Source organism: Haemorhous mexicanus, chromosome 17 (assembly GCF_027477595.1).
Source record: "Haemorhous mexicanus isolate bHaeMex1 chromosome 17, bHaeMex1.pri, whole genome shotgun sequence".
In the NCBI taxonomy this organism is placed as follows: Eukaryota; Metazoa; Chordata; class Aves; order Passeriformes; family Fringillidae; genus Haemorhous; species Haemorhous mexicanus.
In genome coordinates, this window is record NC_082357.1 from 9253308 (window position 1) to 9269159 (window position 15852).

The 15852-nt window shown below is 38.9% G+C and overlaps 1 protein-coding gene across 1 annotated transcript in view; it reads right to left on the reverse strand.

Annotated features, from left to right (window-relative positions):
- DNAH3 (dynein axonemal heavy chain 3) overlaps positions 1–15852 on the reverse strand; it is a 57104-nt gene that overhangs the window by 13452 nt on the left and 27800 nt on the right. The window contains exons 32-50 of the mRNA XM_059861594.1: positions 14664–14840; positions 13569–13660; positions 12938–13157; positions 12046–12180; positions 10740–10851; positions 9968–10209; positions 9271–9371; positions 9087–9192; positions 7916–8045; positions 7200–7436; positions 6709–6812; positions 5421–5715; positions 4778–4957; positions 3589–3712; positions 3344–3500; positions 2756–2899; positions 1556–2222; positions 1280–1445; positions 731–947 (exon numbers count right to left, since the gene is read on the reverse strand). Of these exons, the coding sequence (XP_059717577.1) occupies positions 731–947; positions 1280–1445; positions 1556–2222; positions 2756–2899; positions 3344–3500; positions 3589–3712; positions 4778–4957; positions 5421–5715; positions 6709–6812; positions 7200–7436; positions 7916–8045; positions 9087–9192; positions 9271–9371; positions 9968–10209; positions 10740–10851; positions 12046–12180; positions 12938–13157; positions 13569–13660; positions 14664–14840 (3606 nt within the window). The remainder of the gene's footprint in view (positions 1–730; positions 948–1279; positions 1446–1555; positions 2223–2755; positions 2900–3343; positions 3501–3588; positions 3713–4777; positions 4958–5420; positions 5716–6708; positions 6813–7199; positions 7437–7915; positions 8046–9086; positions 9193–9270; positions 9372–9967; positions 10210–10739; positions 10852–12045; positions 12181–12937; positions 13158–13568; positions 13661–14663; positions 14841–15852) is intronic.

Sequence of the window (15852 nt, forward strand, 5' to 3'; positions counted from 1 at the left end):
ATCTATGCAATACACTTGCTTTTTTAAGATTCATTAATGTCAATAATAAGAAATATATTGATTAATTCTATTTTTCCCTCACAGTCACTTTCAGATAATGAAAGTTTAAATAATGCTTTAGTGCACAGGTAGAAAACAAAATCCAAAAGAAATCTGGAATGGAACACAGAATTTGTGACAGCAACAGCTGCAAACTGGATCATCTTCTTCATCCAGCAAGTATCTAGAAGCCCCTTTAGTTTGTATCTTGGAAAGATGAATCCCTGGATCACATGGGTTGAAAAAGGAATTATTTATCTGGAATCTGATCAATTTCCTACTTGGAATCTACTCAGGAATTAATCTTAATATTGTCTTACAATGTTTTTCAATTTCTCCCCTATTTTGGAAAAGGCAATAGGTACTAGAATGCTGAAGTGGATTCTCCATATAAGGTTTTCAGAAAATAATGAAATTTATATTGTTTATTCCTTCAACATTTAATGAGTACCTTCATTCTAATTTTGTTTTCTATTAAGAGCTATAATCCAAATGTAGAGATCACAGTTTCTTCAACTTACTAAGCAGAAATCTAACTTTTCCTGCTGGCTTTCTACAGAAACCTATCAATAGCATCATGAATATACTGAAGAACAAATTAATAAATTTTATTTTTCTAAGTTTCAACCATACAGACTCCACACTAAAGTATGCCTATGGCACATATTCAGCATTTTCATCTGAAACTTACTTGTGAAGCTGCAAATTCAAGCTTTTCAAGTCCCACAAGATAACGAGTCCTCATCATGTCAACTTCTTCCCTTTTTCTGTTCAGCAGGGACTTGAAGGTGAGAATCAGCTCCACGTAGGAAGTTGGTGTCACGTAGTTGTGTCTGCGCAGCGTAGCGTAGTAGCCAACTGAGAGTTCTCTCACACTTTCTTGGAAATATTTGCACACTGACACAACCCTAGGGAAAAATTTTCCACATTACTTTGAAAATCCAGTCTGTCTTTATGTCAACTCTCAAAAAATTACTCTAAGCTTATGAAATCATATAAGTGTTAGGGAAGGCAGGAATGTATTTTCCCCATTATCAGAAATATTATGGACTCTTCTCAAAGAGTGGTGTAGTTTTGAGAAACATCAGATACATATGTCTCAGTATCTTTGACTTGTACTGAAATCCCAGAGTTGGCTTAGCTTTGTCCATTTATAAGGACAGATCAAATACATTGGGGGCACACAGGGCAGGGGAACAAACTTTTGCTTCACACGTTTCTTGAGGAAAAAAACTCATACTCTTTTCTAATGTCATCTTTCAGCTCAATATCCTCTAAAAACTTGTTAGCAACCATTTCCAAAGCATCTGTAGGCCAGGTTTGGAACCAATCAATGGTGCAGCAGTTTATCAGTGAAGGGAACATCCGTAATCGATTCCGAAATGCATCTCCAATTGGACTCATGGCTGCAGAAATAAAAACATGATTGTTACCTAACTTTCTTTGCAGTTAGGAAGCAGAAAAACAAATAAACCTAAATAAAAACATTCTAAGAAACAACTCATTGTATACAGACCTAAGACAATATGCAAATTTTTCTTCACCCTTTCAATAAAGAAATTATACATTGCAAGGGGTGTGGCTTCAATTTTCCTGTTCTCCATCCTTGCTGCACCTTGCATTTTCTCAACAATTTCAGCTTTCTCATCCGCTGGAAAGATATTGGGCACATCCCCAGTATTTAAAAGCATGTTGATATCTTCTACAAACGATTCATCCTTTATTTGATTATCGCAGAACAAAAAGGACACATTGTTGTTCCCAACGCCTGCTTTCAGCATCACTTGTTTAATATCATCTTTCCATTCACTGATGCCATAGGACTTGGTGATTTCTATCTGGAAGAGCTCAAAGGAATTCATGAAGGTGGCGAGCTTGGTTGCGCTTTGCCGGCCGCTGCCGCCGACGCCCACCAACAGCAGGTGTCCATTATCCTGTTTCAGTACCCTGCATATCCTGGAGATGTGCTCAATGGCAAACTGGAACATGACCAGGGACATGGGGGCCTTGCTGATATTGTTGTATTCCTCAAGGTAGTATTCCATCACGCTTGTCAGCTGCTTTAGGTCTGTGATTTCATCATAAATTCTGACAGAACTGCTCGGCTTTAAATAGTCTCCAAAGAACAGGGCACGAATATTATCATCAGTGACTTTTCCAGTAGGTGAGAGATGACTCAGTACCTAGGAAAAAGACAAGATTCAACAGATAATTCTAGCTATTAGAGAATTATTTTCCTTAAAGTTGTAATAATCCTTATCTACATAGCATTAATATTGCAGAAAGCACTGCTTTTCATGTTCTAACCTTGGTCTGGAAAATAATACTGTAGGTTGACAAGCAGGTTTCCATATATGCATATTCACAGAGAGATACTGCTGTCAAATATAGGATAGTTCAAAAAAGGCTTCTCAGAAAGGTACCCACTACACCCATTGGATCATCCAAATAATTATCCTGGGTAAAAGCACAGATAAATGCTGTGCAAGACATTTATTCAATTCCAGTTCATCCTCTGTACCAACACAGAATCCTTCAGAAGTTATGAATCATTCTCATATGAATACTCGATACTGAATAGAAGATTGTCCATACTTTTTAAATTCAGTGATGGAAATATTGCAAAATGCCTCCAATATTGATTTAATCTCAATATTTAAGTATTTCTGAAAATGCATCAGTATCATCTTGGTCCCAGCACATTATCCAAAAATACCTTATTAAAATTCTGCTTGAAGCTATTTAATGTTGTCTCTTGTACCATCTGAAAGAAAACATTCTTGTCATCGTCATCAACCAAGCGATCATAGAAAACTCTGTAAACCTCATGAACCCAAAGTCTGATCAGTTTATCTCCATCCTGAAAATGAAAATACAAAAGAATGGGTAAATATCGCTCAGGCAGGATTTGTTCAAAGAGAAAAGGTTAGAAATGTCCATCTGGACCTTGCTATACCTTGGACTAAACTCAGTGGGAATCTTTCAATCCCAAGCTATTAAGCACATGGCCCAGCATCTGCTAACTTAACTGGATTCCTCACCTAGTTACCATCTTGTCCTTCCTGCCAACACAAACTGGGACTCTCATGTCAAAACATTTTTTTCTCTACTATATCAAATCAAATTGTATTAACAAAATGACAGCTCTCTCCCTCAGAGACAGACAGGAAATACATAACAAGGAATTCGGGGTCTATTCTGATCTTAAACTCTGTAAATCTATTGAAATCATTGTTCAGGTGTTATAAAAATAAAATTTTTTCACTGCTCTCTCTTACATCAACATAATGAAACTACAACTTACTTGCAAATGAGTGTGTGGACAGAGCAGAACTCCTTTAATAACCCTGGAAAAATCCCGTAGATTAAAGACATAGTGGGATTTTGAAGGAGTTGGGAGAAAATTATCAACTGCCAATTTATAAAGCACCGACGTCGCTTGGACCATCATCTTACCCAACCTTAGGAAGGAAAAGAAATACAAATTTAACTTCTACAGATAAATCACAGGGAAAAGACAAAGGTGCTACAGTAAATAGATCCCATTACCTTAGAAATGAAGCATCAAAGCCACTGCCAAAGTGCCAGTCAGTAACTGCAGTAAAAATCTTGGTTAAAATGTCATCATTGAAAGCACAGATAGACACAATATTCAAGTGCCGTGTGAAGCGTCCTGGAACACACACAGAAGGATGCAGAGAGATTTAAATGGTCAAACATTGTCCCACTTTTCAGCTTTCTTCTTCTAGGTTTGCCTGTCATTAAAAAATGTTTGAATCTGGCACCAACTTCATGATTTTGTTTCTGGCAAATTTTTGCCCTAGCAGTGAAGCAAAAGAAATATAAACTGGACTACATTTTCTATAAGAATTTAACTTAAAACAACTGTTTTGAATATGTAAAACATGAATCATCATTACAAGGCTATTACCCAATTTAAAATTCCAGCTCACATCAGCCTTTTGATTATGATATGACACAGTAAAACCTTTACAAAGTCAAGCATCTTGTTATTGGCTTTCACCTAAAAAGAATCAGTCTACACACCAGTAAATTTTAGAAATTGAGCTGTATCAGAAGACTTATTTTCATAAAGCCTCCTCAGAACACACACAGTTATATCTGTATCACAGTTTTTATAAGAAGCAAAGCAGCATGAAGTGCATTATAACAATGCAGCTCTACAGAGCCTATAATAATGTAGCTGCAGCTACATTAGTGCTTTTATTTACATAATTTTTTTCATTAGAAAATATAACCTCCCTTATGGTGCTGTGACAGGAATCATGGACTTGCAGGTAACATTCCTGTAAATAAATGCAGGCAGCCTACCTTAGCAGCAGGAGATACAACTTCAGAAGAGACTTGCCAGAGACATGGCAAGCAGATGTATTCCCTCCCTTTTCCAAATAACAGAAACCAGAAACAATCTATTCCCTCCCTTTTCCAAATAACAGAGACCAGAAACAATCCCCATTGCTAATTTTAGAATAACTTCCGTCATTCACACTTTAATCAACTCTAAAAATTGTTTCTAATGGTGATTCATCTCCCTCTGGTAGAGTTACAGATTTGAACTTGAACATAACAGACCTGTACTTGGAATGACCCACTCAGTAAATGCACCTGTAGATCCACCAGTCATAGAAAAATGTCAGATTTGCCATCAGTAAACCTGAACCCACCCCTTAATTTCAGTCAGCTAGGTAACCACCTGCCACAGTCATGTATTTCCTACCTGTAATGTCATTCCTGCCTCCCCCAGGGGGACCCATAGCTGTGACAAGCAGGACATCTATGATACTGAGGTGGGATGAATCCTTCCTGTCGTACCAGTGCCCGTGATCAATCCATTGCCTGAGAAGCTCAATAGCTGGCTGGGCTCCATACACTTCCTTTTCAGGCATGTTTAGGTCATCTATGGAGAGCACAGACATTGAATAAAAAAACCTCAGTGTCTGGGAATTCAATTTTCTTCTAAGAAGGAAAAATAATTGAACTAGAGGTAGAAAAAGGCTGTGTGTTGTTATTCCTGCTACCCATTGAACAAAGCAAAATCAAATACCACTACACCTCACAGGCATAATTAGGGTGATGGCTTAACTTAGTGTGGCTGGTGGTTTTGTTTTATTTCATGTCATGTCCCACTGCAACTCTAAGAACTATTCTGAAGACAATCACCATTTAAACCTCTCAGCAAGGGCAGTGCTAATCCTTTGGTGATCCCTCTGGGTCCCTTCCAGCTCAGGAGATTATAGGATTCTCTGGATGCCTGAAAAAAGCACTGAGGCAATCCAAATTTACTAGTCTTGGTGAACCACTTCCTTGGCCTAAAACCAGAACAAGAATTATTTTTAAAAAATGAAATAAATATGTCTTACCCACAAAAATTATAGCTTCTTTCCCTGTTGGAGGTCCAAACAATCCTTTTCTTCTTCTGTCCAGCTTGGACATAATAATATCCTGGGTCTGGTTAGCAGATGTTCTTGCAGAGAAGTTGATGAAACTCGGGATGTATTTTTCCTTTGGAAGTTTCAGTAGAAAGTTGTTAGTTATAGCTGTTTTTCCAGTGCCAGTGGGACCCACAAAAAGCAAAGGGACATTATGCTCCACATATGTTTGAAGAAAAAACATTTGTCTGGCAGTTTCCATTGTTGGAATGATCAGCTCAGATACCTGTTACGCAGGAAAGTAAAATAAAACACGAAAATCAAACATCTAATACCTTAATCAACATGACTATTTGCAAGCAACTACAGGAACCCTGTAGTACATATGCATTTTAGAAAGTTCTATTGTCTGAAAAACTAAGCTATAACAAGGTTCTAGTAAATACTATGGCCCAACCTCTTGTTCAGGGCTTATACAGTCAATAGCACAACCAGTATTACCTACATTATGGTTCACAGACATTATATAAAGCCTGGAGACCTACAGAGTTAAATATGGCCTAGGTCTGTTCCCCTACTGTGCAAGGGGAAAGGAACTCTGGTATGGAAATTTTTTTCTGTTCCTCTTTTTTTACTTATAATTAGCAGCCGTGGATTTGATATCAAGAAAAGATTTTTGGCAGCAGAATGAAATGCCATCTTACATCTCTCATGTACTTAATAGACAAACAATGGCAACTACAGTGGAATGAAAAGTTGAACAAGCTTAAGTTATCTTGAAATTTGATCTGCAGATCTTTGCTGTGCTTCCCTTCCATTCAGTTCACAGCTGCCATCAAAATCTGAGGGCCTCTATTTGGAAATGGAGGGGATCCAGGACTCTCAGTACTGTTCCCCACATCCTAAAGTCTCTTTGCTTGCTTTCCCTGAATAATTCATGGTACAATATCATGAGATCAACCACTGAAAACAGAAATGAAGGAATGGAAATTCAGGCTTTGGCTTTTTCCCACCATGATTCCCCCAATATCAAATGCTGTCAGAGAACAAAGCAGAACCCAAATTTTAACCACCAGGCAATCTCAGGGCTCCATGTGCACCTGCAGTGCTGAACTTCCAGTCTTAGGGGTACCAGAACTGTGACAAGAGCATGAAAGGGAGCTCACAGAGACTTTGGAAATGTTGCATAGCAATCATCAAACAGCCTAATATAATTATTCATACCTCTAAATTATTTAGTCAAATAATTATTTTGCATAATAAAGATACCAATGTGCACCTTAGCCCCCGGGGCGATAACTTGCTCTTCCTTTGTGATGTAGTCTGTCCACATGGCCCACTGCCCATGGCCACGCTTGTTAAAATAGAAGTCAAAAACACTCCCTGTTAATTGAAAAACACAATGTAAGAAAACCCACTGATTAAATTATAAAAATAAACTTCATTAATTTTAGTGAGAGATTTCCAAAACTGTGAGGTGATGGAAGCTTTCTAGTACACAAGATACACCCCCACTCCCCCAGTCTCACCCCCCCAGTGCCATTATCATCACCAAATGATTTTAGGTCAGATTCAGCCACAGAGTTTGAGTGTAACTGGAGGCATATGCTTCTCCAGGTTAAAAGAGCCAGGGAAGGGCACCCAACTGTGCAACCCAAGGCCTGGCAGATGGTGGCTCTGCTGCAGACTTAACATCTGCCAGGCACACCAAGTGCCAAGCTTTCTTACTGCTTTATGAAAGGCCAGGCAAGCACAGTTATGAAGAAGCACCTTTTTCTGGGAAGATATTGCTTTTGTTAATCTTCACATTTTTAGGGCGTGGATTTTGCTCGTTCATTCCATTGAGCAAGTTGCGATAAAACGAATCAAATTTTCTTCTGCTGTCTGCGTCGATGATCCCTCCAATTGTCCACACCAAAGCAAAAAGGAAAAGGCCCTGCAGCCATGAAGTGATCTGCTGAGCAGACATGGTTTCACTGTCCTCTTCATCACATTCCCTAATTTCATCTAAAACACATATTTTGAATTTTAGTTAAAAGCCAGTAATAACCAAAAATCCAAATTCAAAATGCATTTTTGCAAAAGTATCCTGAGACAAAAGTAGAGCACTGTCTGCTGTGGAATGAAGCCAGTTTACAAATGGAGGATCTTGTCTGTGTAATATACTGTTTACAAATAAAAATTAAATTAGAAGAAAAATAGTCCTAACTCTTTTCTTCAGATGGCAGCAAACAGCAAGCAAAACATAGAACATACTTCCAAAATCATGTTTAGTTTTGTAATGACACCAGTTTCCAAATGTCAAAGCTCTGTACGCAAAGAACTTTTAATAATACTGATCAGTGAGATCACAGACTGTCTTATATGAACTCAACAGTAAGGAATTCCTTTGGTATTTCCTTGCATCTTATAAGCTGCATTTTGTCCTGGAACATGGCAGGAAAAAGAAAAATTGAAATAAAAACCAGGCAGCTTAGGGTACTTACCAAGGAGAGAAGAATAGAGTTTCATCAAGCTGTTACTCAGGTGAAGAGAGGACGTTTTTACCATGAATTTGCAATGATGGTCAATAAAATCTAAACAAGGCTCAACTAGCCACATAAACAAGTCATCGACCTACCAGGAGAAAAGGAAACAGCTGTGTGACAATGCAGGACTTGCCACATTCCCCACTGTCCCTCAATTCACCCTCAGTCAAACATAAGGCATCAGAAATTGTCCAGGTTGGCAAAGAGATCAGGAAAGGGCCTGTGTGAGGCAGTACTGAAATGTTCACATCATCACACCATCACTGTCTGATGGTAAAAACAAGATGCTTGTAACACAGAAGTTTTCAGCAGGAATTCTGTTACCCAGGTACTAATCCAGACAGCAGAGCAAAGCTCAGCCTAGAGAGACTCCTGTTTTGCTTAGGCAACAACAAAATTATTCCAACAGAAACAAAGGGATGAAAGCCTCCCTTGAAGAGGAGGTCCTACAGAGGACCCAGCACAGATACTGTGCCACAGCAGAAATTCCAGCATGGTGGGGCTCACTGGGGCCTGCAGGAGTGCCACAGCATGTGAATAAATACTGACCATGGCTGGTGGTATCTGCTCTGTGAACTCAAACTGGAAAACAGGAAAGAAACCATGATCTAACCTTTTCCCAGGGACTAGTACTGAAGGAAATGCACTAAAGGGTCAGGCTATCTGTTGGTTAATGAATAATGACTTTGATGAACTAAGAAAACTATAAATAACGAACTCTTCCAATCTTGGTACTTCTTTGGATTTTGATTCTAATTTCCTGCAAAAACTCAAAGGGAGTCTTCTCAAATCATATAAATAAGTTTTCTACAGCTCAAATCCTAATATTATTCCAATTATTTTACTAGATTTTAATGCCCAATAATAAGGACATAAAATTTTCATAGAAAGCTGATTCTCACCAGCATCTACTTTTATTTGCATCTACAGAAAACATAGTGCAATACACAGCACAAAGAGCTCTCCTTCATTTAAGCAATGAAGTGAAAAAGGCTTTCAAGACTAAACTGTTAATGATAATAATAAAGAAGTTTTGATTCTGCATGCCTGCCTTCAAGTCGGCAAACTGTGAATGTCACCTTATAGTTAATCTTCTAATTAGACCTGCGCAAAAAATGAAGTCTCGCACCAGCTGTCGGTGTTCTTCCTGCAGGTTTGGAGGCAGAGTTTTCATGTAGGAATCCTTCAGCGGCTTCCAACCCAACTGTTGTGGGTCCATATAGATCATACCACACCTGAGAAGAACAAACACCTGTGGTAGAGGAATACATGTGCAAGGTGGGACAGTTGAACCTTGAATGCTCTCACATTACCTGCTGACAGTTGCTGGAGATGCCTGCTCCAAGTCCGCTGGCTCAAAGATTAAACTCATTTTTGAGCTCATCTGAATTATTTCACCACTCATTAAGCATAACTGGAAGAAGAGCATCACATAAACATGGTCTAGTCATATTAGTGCTGATCATATAGTCTGTCATAAAATCACTGAACATTCCACTTAGTGTCACTCCTCATTCATTCATTTGTATCCTTACAATACACGATATTTTATGACCTTGTCTCAACTTTTCCATGTCTCACTGTAAGGCTTGCAGAGACACAGAGAACAAGCCTCTAACTTTAAATAACTCTGCAAGAAAAAGCAGTTATGACCTGCAGCTTTTTAAAAATTCATTTATTCCAGAGGTAATTTAAGCAAGTTCAGTTTTCAGTCACAGAGCTGAGTCCATGTATTTCAGTTTCCTAAAAGGGTCAAAAAAAAGCCTCAATGATCAACCTCATTTCAATAAAGAAGGAGAAAGACAAGGCTTCTAGGGAAAAGTAATGGATTAATATTATCTAATATCATCTAAACCCACTCACACAACTGGGGAAATAAAGCAGTGCTTTTAGGCACATTAGCCTTTCCTGAATTTCACACCTCCTTTGACTAATGCAGTAACAATATTGCTACTACTAAAATTAAATATGTTTATTCAAGGACGAGGGCAGGGGCAAAAATTAGGCTACCTTTTTATTATCATCCAGCACAGTGTTCATGTTCTCTATCCAAACTGCATCCACAGGGCCATCAAAAATAATCCACTTGCGATCTTCTGTGGTAGAAGATGCTTGTTCCCTGAAGGCCTTTGCAAGAACTCCATCTGACCACTCATGACTTACAGGATCAAAACTGCCATACAACTGCCCCATAGTAATGGCTTTGGGATTAATAACTTTGTACTCAACAGCAAACTCATCCATGGTGTTGGCTGTGTAAAAAGGCAAATACATGAGCTTGAGAATGTGATAGGTTAGTTTTATTCAATATCTGAACAAGATGATTCCTGAGGATCCTAGTCCAGTTGCTCAGAGCAAGAACCCAGATATGTGGCACCTAGGTAGCAGTAGACAGGAAATTCCCTTACTTGTACAAGGTAAGCAAGAAGTCTGCTGTAAAATAACACATGAAAAAAAAGCAGAGCAGCATAGATTTCATATATTTATGGGAGCTACTTACAGTATCCTACCAGAGCTAATTTTTTCAAGAGTATTATGCACAAATAAAATGCCAAAAAAATAAAACATAAACACATTAGTATAGGTTACTGTTCCAGTAGACGTAGAGAAAAATACTATCACACAAATATACCAGACAAAAATAGTTCAATCAAGAGAAATTCTGCAGTCAAGAAAGAAGAGTATAGGACAATTAACAACCTGGACATATCTCAGCAAAGCAAAAATAACAGTCATAGAATTGACTTCATTGAATGAGAAGCTTGTGGCTGGACAATGTTACCTGCACACAAATCAGCCAAGGCTCCAGCCAGCACTTTGTATGAACTGGTTTTCCCACTCATAGGATCTCCAACAATCATGAAACCATGACGCACCAGCATCATTTCGTACACCTGCCAGAGACAGGAGAGCCACTCCTTAGCATGGCACAAAAGAAGTGTTACGTGTTATGTGAATGAAAATAGAAGTCTCCCTCCTGCATTCAGATGTGGCATAACCAGATCTCTGCACTCTGCTGGCTGACCAAAGACTGAATCCAAATCAGAGGGCAGTCACGCTTTTATGGCAATTCTCACTGAAACAATTTAAGAAGTTGTTTTCTCCAGGCATTCTACCTTTCACCTTGCTAAATGCCATCCCTCAACTGCAACAGCAGCACTGTACAGGGTGTGAGAGCACTCATCAGACACTGCAGATCACAGCTCTGAACTGAAATCAGTGGTTACCAATGAAGCTGACAAAGAAGTACTGAATCTACAGCTCTGAGCATCTGACATATGGTCAGTCCCATAGAGGCTGAGTTTGGACTGCAAGAGCGGTAACTTCTTCAGTCACCCCACAAGATCCTGTCAAAGCTTGAGTCAAAGTGAAACCACCATCAAGCAGACCTGTAATAACCCCTAAGAAGATTTTCTTTTAATCATGTTAAGGCTGATATTTCCTATTTTAACTTCCTAACCAGTTAACACTACCCCTGTTTAAATGAAAGATACAGAATGGTTTAGAAAGCAGCATAGGGCAAGTCTGAACACAAGCCATGAAGTCTGAACTGCTGTTGGAGAGGCCACTGATGACCCAGGCCCAGGCCACACATTTTTACCCTTGCCATTACCCTGTCACTAGGCTCCACAAGAAAAAAGGTAAGTATTGTTTAAAAGGTCCCCAATACTAGTAAATGGGAGGCAGTGGGAACACAGGGCTGGAAGTGAAGCATAAGCAAGGTCACCTCTTTCAAGACTTCTCAAGGAGACTGTACAGAACTGGGAACAGAGCCTGACTCCCAGTCCAGCATTCTGTTCACTAGGCTACACTGTCTCAGTTAGTAACAGATTCAGTTTAATTTCCTATCCTGAAGGACAAGCCCTACAATGTGGCTGCACATATTAGCTCCTTCACAGACTGAATTACAAAATCACTGTGACCAAAGCAGGCTTTTATTCCATGATTTGTACTCTATAAAAATACCCCATTTGAAATATTCCATTAATTGGTAAGGAAACTATTAGGTATTCATCATGACACAGACAGTGAATGAAGAGTGTTTCTGGTCTCATGCTTTTCTTCCCTAGAAGTATGTGAAAATAAACCTGAATAATTTTTCCAATGAACCATGGCACTGGTTGAAGATTCAATTTTTCAATATTTTCAGTTAGTGCCTTGATAAATATGTCATAGTCTGGTGTAGGAAGAACCACTCCAGGAAACAGGTCAGATATGATACCCTGTTAAGGAAAGACAGAATTGAACACTATTTAAACAGAGGTTACAGAAAGAGAAAATTCCCAAGTAAAACAATATTCATACAGATAACAGGAGCTTAAATGTCCTCAGCTGGACAAAACTAACTTCCAGGCAAACTGCAGCCATGGAAGTATTCTGTACACATGAAACAGAAGCCTGTGCCTGCAGTTTTCATGAACACCCTGCTATTGCTTTGCAAATTTGCTCCCATCAGGATTACACAAAATGATGTGAAAGAATTTCAGTGATTAAATAGAATGGTATGTGTTCCAAAACTTCAGAGCAGTGACTCTGGCTGTGCTTCTACCCTAGCTTTTAGTCCTCAATATTGAGTGCTTTGTATCTTAATTTATTTGCTACTAAAGCAGCATGCAAACAAAACATCATCATTTTTATTCTGAACTCAAATTTCTACATGACCTTAACTTAATTATCCACATCTCTTTTGGAGCACAAAGCCAGAAAACAAACTTCAAAGAATGATTTCTGTGAATGAAACAGCCCAAGATGATTTTTAACAAGATATCATCTGAAACGTTTTATAGAATAACTTTAAAGGAACCACTGAAAGTTTGTTTTTCAAAATAATCCTAACAGAACTAAAGAGTTCCTCCAGATCAGTGGACTGAAATAACTCTACACTAATATGGCATCATCTAGATCAAACTGTTCCAAATTAAGATAATGACCTGTTGTCCGAGTTCTTATAACCTAAGACACACTGGCCTGATACCTTACCTGAAACAATGGCACATCCTGGGACAAGAACTTGGCCAAATTAACATCCATCAAAGCCCGAAGCAACAACACACTTTCATTTTCAGTTGGGTACTTCAATTTTAGGTTCCCTGCTGCTGTCAGGACAGATTTCACCGCACGCATGCCATAATCATAGTGGTGCTGGGATGACAACTGCTCCGAGCACAAACGGTAAGTGGCAACAATTTTCTGGGCAAGACTGTGGATAATAAAATATAACATGTAGAGGGAAAATGTCTCACCATGCAAGGAAAATAATTCACCTTCCTATACACACAAAGTATCTGCAGTGATTCTAAGACACAGCAGCTGACAAGATGGCCCAAGACACCTGGGAAGCAAGACTGTGCATTGCTACAGGACATGTGCATCATCTAGGAATTCTGTATGATATTGTGATACATTTTCCAAATGATTCTGTGTAGAAGTGCACATCTGGCAATATGAGGTGGAAAATGAGAATTGACAAGAAAGCAGGAGATTAAAAAGTACTTTCTAGAGAAACAAAACATGAACAGCCTTCCATATATGCCTCAAACACACATATATGCCTTATAGAGGAATGAGGTATATCAGACTCAACTAAGGTAGAAAATTCAGCATGTCTTACCTCTTAGAGTCCAGAAATCCCATTGAATAAAGTGAAATTTCCCCAATCAAGGCATAATCCGGGACCATCATGGCAACTGTTCGGAACAGTGCCTGTGAGGAAAAAAGTAAGATGCCAACTTTTGCCTGTGGAATACTGTAATAAATTTTGCCTGTTTTGTAAGAATAGCATCTCTTCATAAATTCATGAATGCAAAGAATTCATGAATCATCTGAAATCTACCAGACTGCTTTAGAATTCTATTCTGTTCTGATCTTATCGAGAGGTTCAAGAGGTCTGTGCTAAGCACTGCAGTAACAAATGCTTAGAAAGAGTCAATTCTAAAGAACTAAATAGAGGAAAAGGGAGGTGGCATTCATCTCACTTTCCTAACAGACAATCCAGCACATGGTGTGGTTAATGCTTTGTAAAAGATCATGCAAAGAATTGTGGCAATGTCAGAAAAAGAACCAGGACCATACCGGTCTTTCCATAGTGTCTCAGCAACTCACAAAGTTATAATAAATTTAAATTGGGATTTGGATCACCAAACCATTGTAAACCCAGAGAATTTCCAATTAGGGAGAGCACAGTTAAAGCTGTAAACTGGTATCAATATGATTAGTCTCAGATCTTTCTTCTGTGCATTTTCACCTGCTGGGTGAAAAGCATAGCAGGATACACCTGAATAGGTTATCAGTTGTGTTAGTTTTGGCTGGGGTAGAGTTAAATTGTTTCACAGTAGCTGGCCTGAGGCTGTGTTTTGGGTTTGGGCTGGAAACAGAGTTGATTATTCAGGGATGCTTTAGTTATTGCTGAGCAGAGCTCACACAGAGTCAATGCCTTTCCTGCTCCTCACCCTGCACACCGGCCAGGAGAATGGGTGCACAAGGAGCTGAGAGGGGACACAGCCACAATAGCTGAGCCAAGGGATATTCCAGAGCACATGGGGCCATGCTCAGCAGAAGTAGCAAGGGAGGGGATGTTCATTTTCTTCCTTAAGCTAAGCAACCATTAGACATCAGTTTATTAATCAATTGATGACTTTTTTATTATTACAGACAAGAAGTCACAAATTCAGTTTAATTTCTACAAGAAAACAGGATTTCAGATTACCTTCAGATTATCAGGCAACTCTGCCCGTCCAGCATAGCCAGGATTCATGGTAATAAACACAGCACACGTGGGGTTAAGAGAGATCTCTGTCCCTTCAAAGATGAATTTTTTGAGTTTGCGAATTATAGCTTGCTGGATGCTAAGTATTTGCTGGGCAACTACAGATAATACTTCAACCTAATGCAGACACAACAGATTGGAAAACATAAGACACTTGGAGAAGCAATATAAAATGATTTTGTTGACATATTTTGATGGCTTTATTTGCATTCCTCCAGGGAAAAATCACCCGGAGCCTATGTATTAGCTGTCTATAGAAGGGATCCTCTGAAAGTTAGTGCCACTATGCTCTACTCGACTGAGACTGATCAACAGAGGCTTCCAAAAGCCTCCTCAGGGAAATACTGTGTGCCTGAATGTAGACATCTAAGTTAGCTGGACAGGAACTCCCTCTGGAGGCCTCTAAAAGCACTCTCCCTTCAACTCAGACCAGAAAAACTGATTCACTCAACGCCCAAAATTGAGGGTAAATAATAGCTAAGCCTTGCTGATTGTTTGAAAGCATCAAGGTAACAGAATATTGGAAAAGAAATGCTAATGCTTGAATTCACTAGAAAACAAGCTGCAGCTGAAAACCAGAAAAATTAAGGAGTTAAAGATACTAATACATACAAAATAGAATTGGATTAAATTTCCACATTTACTAGTATATACTTAAATGGAATTTCATCAAAGTAATGATAAAACTTATCCAAAGTCATCAGTGACCAAATTAAAGAAAACCAAAAAGACCAGAGTAAGATCAAGGGGAGAATTAGATGTGTCAATTTCCACAGCTTGATAATCAGGTCACTCAGTTGGTGACACTCAGCTCTAGTCATTACAGGAATCCCTCCACTGGGATTTGTCTGTCCTGTGCTGAACACAGACAAATGCAACTCCACACCTGTAGCTTGATTTCCCAAGGACAAGACAAGAACATTTCTTTCCCAACAAATGAGTGGCACATACAAAAGAAAGAACTGTAAAGGAACTTTTTTTTTTTCCGGCTAAATTGACCCAGAACACAACACCACTGCAACACACCACATGTGCTTCTAGAGCAGGCAGCAGAGTGCCTATTTCTGTGTCACTAATTATCAAAACAAAGAGGCTTTACCACAAGTAAAAGCAGAAAATTGGCAATAAT